Source organism: Mastomys coucha, chromosome X, assembly GCF_008632895.1.
Source record: "Mastomys coucha isolate ucsf_1 chromosome X, UCSF_Mcou_1, whole genome shotgun sequence".
Lineage (NCBI taxonomy): Eukaryota > Metazoa > Chordata > Mammalia > Rodentia > Muridae > Mastomys > Mastomys coucha.
In genome coordinates, this window is record NC_045030.1 from 139,905,187 (window position 1) to 139,914,756 (window position 9,570).

The 9,570-nt window shown below is 34.8% G+C and overlaps 1 protein-coding gene across 2 annotated transcripts in view; it reads left to right on the forward strand.

Moving 5' to 3' along the window:
• Positions 1-9,570, forward strand: part of Htr2c (5-hydroxytryptamine receptor 2C) — a 213,680-nt gene that overhangs the window by 95,436 nt on the left and 108,674 nt on the right. For both annotated transcript variants that reach the window (XM_031368968.1, XM_031368969.1), the window contains exons 3-4: positions 3,775-3,878; positions 6,497-6,813. In XM_031368968.1, coding sequence (XP_031224828.1) covers positions 3,844-3,878; positions 6,497-6,813 — 352 coding nt within the window. In that variant the 5' untranslated portion in view covers positions 3,775-3,843. The remainder of the gene's footprint in view (positions 1-3,774; positions 3,879-6,496; positions 6,814-9,570) is intronic.

Sequence of the window (9,570 nt, forward strand, 5' to 3'; positions counted from 1 at the left end):
AAAAAAAAGATTTTATTCTTTTCAAAGTCTCCCTCACCTGTTCTCCTAAATCAACTAGTTTATACACTTTACTTGACTAACTGAAATGAAAAGAGGATACACATACACACATGTTCACACACATGCTCACATACATGCACACACACGTGCACACACACATGCACACACATACATGCTCACACACAAAATGTTTTAACTTTGTGTTTCATTATTTTTCAAGATAATTATTTATAATTGCTTTACTTATATCAGTGAATGACATGGATTTTGGACAGTTTGGAATTTATTTCTGAACACTTAATGGTACTCTTATTTTGGTTCAAGTATTTCCAAGTGTTCGCATAAGTTTTATGAACTAAGCTAATGACAGATGTAACCTATTAACATACTAGCACAGGTTTAATGAGCAACATTTAAATATAATGTTCACTGTTTCAGTGTTTGGACTTACGTTTAAGAAGCTTGTTCATTAAAAACTGCTATAAAATCATCCTTCTAAAAATCACATAGAAATAAATATTTGTCCCCAATTTTGACTGAGTAAAATCTGTTATTGATACTGAAAGATCTTACAGTGCTTTAGAGACAACATCAAAATGTCTGTGATAAATGCTGCAAGAAGAAATAAGGAATTGATATGAGTAGTTACTGATAGTGAATTCATTTTGTGATTTAATCTCTATTATTGTTATTATTAATATTATTATTATTTAATACTTGAGAAAAATAATTAAATTTGGGTTTCTCATCACCTCACTCACTTGTGCTTAATTGCTCACAGTCTCTATGGGAGTCCAATAGATATTGCTTAAATGGAAGCCAGTTTGATAATCATCTAAAAGTGGAGTTTATAAAAATCCACAAAACTTCCCAAGTGTAAATATTTGACTCAATGTAGAGTATAAGAAGTGTAGGTTGGTGAGATGGCTCAGTGGGTAAGAGCACTGACTGCTCTTCTGTAGGTACTGAGTTCAAATCCCAGCAACCACATGGTGTCTCTCAACCACCCCTAATGAGATCTGACACCCTCTTCTGGTGCTTCTGAAGACAGCTACAGTGTACTTATTTATAATAAGACGTGTAAGCAGAAAATATTTTACTTGTTTCCCTTGTTAGTTATTTGAGGCTTGAGGAGTTTTGCATTCTCGTTCTCCTTTGTAATCCTACAAACACTTATTCAATTATACATGGCACTTATTATTGCAAATATTATATTTTCTAATGAAGCAGAATTTGTATCACGTCATTCACATAACTTATTCATTCTATATTGTGTTTCTAAATCTCCACAAACTCTTAAGACAATTTCCCATTTGTTTTCATCAATGTTGAAATATAAATTTTTAATGAGAGCTTTACTTCTGCAATTGAGGAAGGACATTTGCCCCTTGGTATTAGAAAAAAATAAGACAGAAATAAAACAAATTAAAAGAAACAAGTTTTAGCTGCATGAGAAGAGATGACTTTGGTTGAATGTAATTTTAGTTAAAAAATTGGGAATCTCTGTGCATAATAGTGTTTATAATTACTGTTTTCTTAGCAAAACTGGAACCTAAGAAAATGAGTCCCTGTTCAATGTTTTATCTGTAATTCTAAGGGAAATAATAAATACTTGGTTAATTTCTAAAAAAACATAGGGTTTTCTGAAGCAATAATTCAATTATAGCAGGGATGAGAATGTGTATAAAGTGTTTCATGTGATCAGGACCATATGTAGCTATTGCAAATGCGATTGATATTCAAGTATTCTAGTATAATCTTATTGGAACATACTGCATTTTATATTTTCATTGACTCTTAACTATATTAATTATGGATACATGAAAAATGAATATTAAAAATTGTTTTCAAACTTTTCTCATTCCTAAAAATACTTTTGATAATTTAGAGAGATTAAAAAAAGGGAAAGGCTAAATGACATTGATATTTATTTAGCAATTTTTCATCACCTATTTCTATACCTCAAAAAGGCGAAGGGCTTATGTGTTGTCTGATAGCAGATAAAATGGCTTAGCAGTCTGTAGAGACCACTCTCTTACAAAATATTTTGAGTCTCTAGTCACTAAGAAAGTCAGATTGCATATGTTCAAATGAGTAAGGAGATATTTTTGATAGAATTGAAAGGTAAATGTTGAAGAATAAGGGCAGACCATATTAATTAATGATTGCTTTAGTTCTGTGATGGAGGAAGTGTATTTGCTATTAATTAATTTGGTAATTTGAATGACTAGGAAAATAAAGTTCTGTTAAATGAGTTGAGAAATGGGGAATTACATTTTGTTCTTGTGAAATTTTAATTCCACGTGTCTAAAAGAACCTAAGACCACGAAAGAAAGATTATTAAGACAAATTTTTATATTTATATTCCTTGAAAATACATTTAAACTACAAAAAATGGATCTTGCAATATTATGTTGTGTTCTCAAGCATTTACTGCCCCCTCTTTTATGCACAGTTCCACATACACTCATACACACACACACACACACACACACACACACACACACACACACACATTCTTCTGATTGCCAAATTGGTACTTCCAAACTAGAAAATGGAACAGGTGTTAATCTTGAAATCATATTATACGCTTAGGAAGAGTAGACTTATAAGGTATGTGTTTGGCATGGCAAAAAGTTTATTCAAACCCAAACTCAAAAGCACAGAAGAGGAAGAATAGAGACAAAGTGCTCTCTATTTGTCTTCTCTGTTCTAGTTACAAATCTCTATGAAGAAAACCCTAAAGATTACTTTGTTAGTCACTAGGACTCACACCGTTTCCTCAGTGTCATTCTAAAATGGATTGTTGCAGACTCTGCTCAGCAAAGATGCATTCATTTTTCTGGACAATTTAATTCTCAACTAGCATATAAAAATATGGCACATAGTAATATGCTATTAGTAATCCAATACATAGTTTGTAATGTCATAAACAATCCTTTCAGACAACTTATAGAAACAAACAGCATCCTATTTGAGATTTTTTATAAGCTGCTCAAAGACAGAGTGTCATCTCTCAATCCACAAAAGAAGCTAAGAGTGTTGTTTCTATCATCTGATACAGCTGACCTTTTATTTTTAAGTTTCAATACTACTTCATCGGCTTGAGCTGCAATATTTCATTAATTACTACTAACTAGCTATTACATAGAAGGACTGCTGTACTTAGAATTTATGATAAACTTGCCTAGTGTATTTATATGGTTACAAACCACTTATTGCTGCCCTCTGGTGGATATTATTGGTTAATGCAAAAGTATAAATAGAATTCTATATTAATATGGATTTAATTTTGAAGAGAAACAAAACAGAAATTGATAAAATGTGTTTGTGTTATATGAATTTTTGAAAATTGTTATAGTTTTTGTTTTACTCTAAGATGAAACGTTTTCCTTTTAGAAATGTAAATTAATTTTTATTTTGTTTCCCCAATGACTTGCAAATCTCAAGGATCTATTCATAACTGCATTTGAAAAATATTGATTTGAAACTCTATTTGCCCTAACAAGAGAATACGCAGTAAAGGTACACAGCATTAGACCCTAAGCAAGAAATTTTACAAAAATCAATAGCTCTGTACCTATAAGTAAGTGAAAAAATGTTCTTAGCCACTCTTCACTACTTCCATATAACATGTTTCCCTGCTATTTTAATGAAACATTGACTATCTTAACTCTAAATATGTTCATTTGAATTCATTTAACTGTTTGATGTGCAAGTTATTTGATATTTTAACTAATGTTCTCTTTTCTTTCTTTTCTTTTCTCTCCTCAGGGAATGAAACAATTCTGTTAACTTCCCAATTCTCAATTTAAACTCTGGTTGCTTAAACCTGAAGCAATCATGGTGAACCTGGGCAACACGGTGCGCTCACTCCTGTAAGAATTCTATTATTTACTGTAATAAAAACAGCAGTTAATTTTATGGTTGCTTACTTGATGATATCAAAATGCTTGCATATGACCAGGCTACTCTATGACCTGTATCAAAAATATGAATATTTTGTATTTAAAGATAGTAAATGGGGAATAAGAATAACCTGGCACCTAATTAAATTTTAAAACTCATCTACTAATATGGGATTGATAATAGCCTCAATTCCACTTTTATTCTAGTTTTTATGGTTGCTTCTATCATGGGTAAGGCTTAGAGAATTTCTTCCCCTTTCTTCTTGTATGAACTGAACAATTATGAAAATCAAATGGCTGCTTATTGTGGTGCTGTAAACCTACAGTACGGACACCAAGGTGACTGTGGCAGGATGGTTACAAGACTGAGGTCAGCTTAGGATAGATATACGTTGAACTGGAGAAAAAGTGAGAAGGGAGAAGAGAGGATGTTCTTTTAAGCAACTGATTTTTGTAAGGAATAGTAGAGCATGCTAGAGATCTGACAGCAGGGATTGAGAATGTAGCTGATAGTGCAGAATACTGTGGTCCTGCAACGAAACAATAGTTGCATTCAATAGAATTCAGTGTAAAAGACTAGTAAAGAATCAAATACAAGAACAAAGACACTGTAAATCTCACTTAACACAAACCTACTATTCGAGGTGTATATAAACACTGAGCAGAATAACGAATAAGTCCTGAATCCCTTTGCTCCTATGTAATAATTGAGAAAGAAAGAAAGAAAGAAAGAAAGAAAGAAAGAAAGAAAGAAAGAAAGAAAGAAAGAGAGAGAGAGAGAGAAAGAAAGATAGAGAGAGAGGGAGGTGGGGCGTAGATGGATAGTTAGATAGATATAAGTAGACATAAATAGATATAAATAGATCTCATACAGAATAGCCAGTCATAAATGATGTTTTCAAACAAGACATGTTTTTAAATTATTTTATTTATTTACATTTAGGCATGACCCATCTCCTAGTCCCCCCTCCCACAGTTTCTCTTCCCATTCCTCCTCCCCCTTGTCACTAAGAGGGTGCCCCCAATCCAGACCTTCCCCTTCTTTGGAGCTTCAAGTCTCTCAAGGATTAAGAGCATCTTCTCCCACTGAGGCCAAACCACTCTATATGTGTCAGGGTCCTCGGACCAGCTCCTGTATACTTCTGGTTGGTGGTTCAGTCCCTGAGAGTTCCTTGCGGTCTTGGTTAGTTGAGGCTGCTGGTCATTTTATGGGGTAGTTTTCCCCTTCAGCTTCTTCAGTCCTTCTCTTAATTCAAGCACAGAGGTCCCCAACTTCAGTCCAATGGTTGGGTGTAAATATCTGCTTCTGTCTCAGCCAGCTGCTGGTAGGGGCTCTCCATGCCAGGGTCCTGTCTGTAAGTACAGCATAGTAGTGTCAGGCCTGTGCCTCCCCCGCCCCATGAGATGGATCCCAAGTTGGCCAGTCACTGGACCTCCTTTTCCTCAGTCTCTTCTCTATTTTTGTCCTTAAAGTTCTTTTAGACAGAAACAATTCTGGGTCAGAAATTTTGACTGTGGGTTAGTAACCCAGTCCCTCCACTTGAGGCCCTGTCTATTTACTGGAGGTAGATTTTTCGAGTTCTCACTCCCCGATGTTGAGCATTTTAGCTAAGGTCACCCCCATTGAGTCTCTTGCCTCCTGGACTTCTGGTAGTTTCTAGAGAGCCACCCCCTCCAATTCCCCCTGAGCCCATGTATTTCCATTATTTCTTTTGACCTCTGGGCTTCTCTCTTGCCCCCCCCATATCTGATCCTGTTCTCCTTTTCCTCTTCCCCTCCCCTCTCTCACCTAGGTCCCTCCCCCCTAATGCCCCCACCCATATTATTTTCTTCTGCTTTCTAGGAGGGATGAAATTTTGAACCTAACCATTGTCTTATTTTTTTATCAGGGAAGATACATATGTTGGTTTTGTTGTACACACCTTAGGAGCTCACATCTTGAGCAAATATTTGTTTGCAATGTAAATAAATCTCATCACTATGAGGGAAATTAATTTGAAATCAACAGAAGTGAAGTACAAACATCTCCCTTGTCTTAGATTGCCACCTAACCTGAAATAGTTGCTGGTAGAATCTCAGGACCAATGTAAAACTATGTATTTAAAATGATTTAAGAGATTTAATTCCTACCTCTGCCCACGAGAATCAATCATCTACACACATTACTCTGAAGTCTAGAGTTTAGTCCTAGAAAACCAAGGACACAAAGGAGGTAGACAGTAGGGAACATTAAAGTTTAAGGCACAAAGCAAAAAGGGAACAACCATCAGAAACTCACTTTGCAAACATGAGAACTCGGAAATATTTCTAAAAAGAAATGAGTGTGTATAGTTGTCACAGCGGCTTTCAAAACAAGTCATAATATATATTTATATATATATATATATATATATATATACATATTTATGTAAACTAAGTGTCTATAGCCATCAATCAGTAAAAGATAATGATAAAAATGGGAAATGAGGAGGATGGAGGTAGTCATGGTCAAGTAGTGGGAGGAGGATACAAGTTATTATATAGTATAAGTGTTATATTGTGTCTAAACAGAGCCTGATTTTCCTTTCTCTTCTCTTTTTAATTTTCAGTGTGCACCTAATCGGCCTATTGGTTTGGCAGTTCGATATTTCCATAAGTCCAGTAGCAGCTATAGTAACTGACACTTTTAATTCCTCCGATGGTGGACGCTTGTTTCAATTTCCAGACGGGGTACAAAACTGGCCAGCACTTTCAATCGTCGTGATTATAATCATGACAATAGGGGGCAACATTCTTGTTATCATGGCAGTAAGCATGGAGAAGAAACTGCACAATGCTACCAATTATTTCTTAATGTCCCTAGCCATTGCTGATATGCTGGTGGGACTACTTGTCATGCCCCTGTCTCTGCTTGCAATTCTTTATGGTGAGTACAATTTTATTCGTTTCTCATTCTCAGATTGCTCCATAGGTTCGCAATAACCCTCAGGATGCGATTTACACAGTTACTAATTTACCTACAGAATTTGAAAAACAAAGAATAAAAACAAAATGTAAGCAAGAAAAAAATGATTAGATAAGTTGAGATTTATGAAATAAAACTTTAGCAGAGTTTTCAAACGTTAAAAAACATATTTTATATTATATTGAAATTATCCGTGAACACTTTATTTGAAAGTGTCATGTACAAACAATAAATAACCATACAAAATGGAATAGTGGCAAAATGGCACCATGACCTGTATTTGGGCTAGCGTACTTACCATCAGTGCCATCTCTAATACACAAAGGAAAACAAAACTTGTCTTCTTTAATAATTTTATTTTAAGAAATGTTTCTGAGCAACAGATATTGAACCCAGGGCCTCATTTACTCTAGGCAAGTGCTCAAACACTACTATACCCCAGCATATGTAATCTTTTATGTTGACAAACTAAATATAAATAGTTGATACAAATTATGCTCTGCTTTTTCATGCAGTATCTAAGCCATGGTTTTATAAGGAGACACGCCATAAAAATTAATTTCTGAGCACATAAATGCAAGTTCATATCACCATCATAAAACTCAGCTTTCATGATTTCAGGAAGCTTTCATTTTTCTTTTATTTTGTGCCATCTCTTTGCTTTGCTCATTTTAATCTACGTTTTGGTTTTGGCTAGTCGTTACGATTTTAGAAAAATTATAATTACATTAAAGTCCTGGTCAAGAATACTAAATTGTCTTTCAGAGGACCTGAGCTTGATGCCCAGCATTTACATGGCAGTTCAAAAATATTTCTGACTGCAGAGCCAGGAGATCTAATGCTCTCTTTTGACCTTTGCAGGTAGTAGAGTATACATGTGGTGCAGACATCCATATAACCTAAAGACCTATACACACACAAAATTAAAAGAAAAACATCAAATATTTAAAAATAGTAATAATAAATATAAATAAATGAATCAGAGCTCATATGCACTTCCTGCCTCAGACTCCCAAATAGCTGTCCCCACAGGTTTATACCACTGTATTTGTCTTTCAATAAGTACCATAACTACAAAATTTGAAAAATCAAGGTCAAATTTAATTGTTAATATGTGGAAGCTCCAGTTTAACTTTAATAGTTAACATACTCATCTCCCTGTAGAGTAAAAGAGAGATGTCCAACGAGTTTCCCAAATGCATAATGGAATTGGACAATGAAAATATTAATAAAATAGTATCTAGTCTAAAAATCTTGAAAATAAGAACAATGTGCCTCAAACATAATCTCTCATGACACTTCAAGCTTAGCCACAGCCAAATCTTCAGTGGCAGTACCTACTTATATCAACTCTAAGTGCCTTATAGATAAGGCACTCTTACAAACTACAGTTTGCCTATTCCACTGAGTTTCATTTATGTGTTTACCTAAAAGCACCCATGTCACACTGGTTATTTGGCCTTTTACTTCTCCAGTATTAGTGAAGACAATGTCACAGCAACTGCAAAGGTACAGTTTCAACTGTGAGCTCCCCACTGCATGTTTTTTGGGGGGGTAGATCAAAGGCAGGATATAAAAAGAGTTATAAAAAAGTATAAAAAATAAAAAGAGCATTATTAGGAAGCCTGAGGTTGATCTAAAAACATCATTACAAAGTAGACTGAAAAGTTTTCAAGATGAGCTTCAGGTCCCAGACTGAAAAGTCTGCACAAATCTCAAGAAAAAGTAACGTCCTGGAGGTAGAATGGAGTGAAAAAGAAAAATTAACAAGAGAGGCAGAATTGACATTTGAAGAAAAGATTAGGGGACAATGAAATTGTAAAGAGATTAAAACATATTTTATAGGACAGGAATGTCACATGTAAGTACCATTGATTCTCCCCATACTGCCCTCCACTCTTCACATAAATCCCTTGAAAGAAACCACACTTCTACATCTGTGAAGATGTTCTTGAGCTTAATACCTTAGAAATCAGAAACAAAGATACAAATACCCCTCAACTGTATCATGACTATGGACTAAATCACAATTAAAGACATTTGCTGCAAACTTCATCAAGATATGTCAGACCCAGAAAGTCAAATATCACTTATTTCTTATCATATGAAGAGACTAGACTTATTTATACAACAGAAATGATATGAAAATATAACCATATCTATTTGAGAAGAGGATGAATAAAATTTTCTTAAAGCAACTCTAGAGAAGCACAAAAAAAGCCCAACAAAAAATTTACACCTGAGTTCTATGTAATCAATGTTTTTATAAGCCAATAATATCAAAAGCTTTGTAAAATATCATTTACTTAACCAAGATTGATAAGAATTCACTCTATAATATGTGTATCAAATCAGACTGGCAAGTTTTGCAAAAGAATACCAAGGTGGTTAATGTCATGATGATGCCAACATTTAGGTGAAAGAAGCCTATGTTATTATAGCATCTGTTGGATGAGAAGACATGTAGTGGTGTCAAACAAGAGATGATAGGATACATAGTCAAAGGCTCAGTGATGAGATCAGAGAACATTTCTGGGGAAGAATAACGTCTCATGTGAAAAGCTTAGAAGCAGAACAACAGCGGAAACAGAGAACGTTATGAACTTAGGACGGAGAGCATGCAGCTCTGCCCCTGGGGTAAGCGTACTGGTGGGTACCTCCAGAGCTCTGCTAGAAGCTGTGCCAGGAGCAGCGAGGTAGAACCACAGGGAAGGAGAC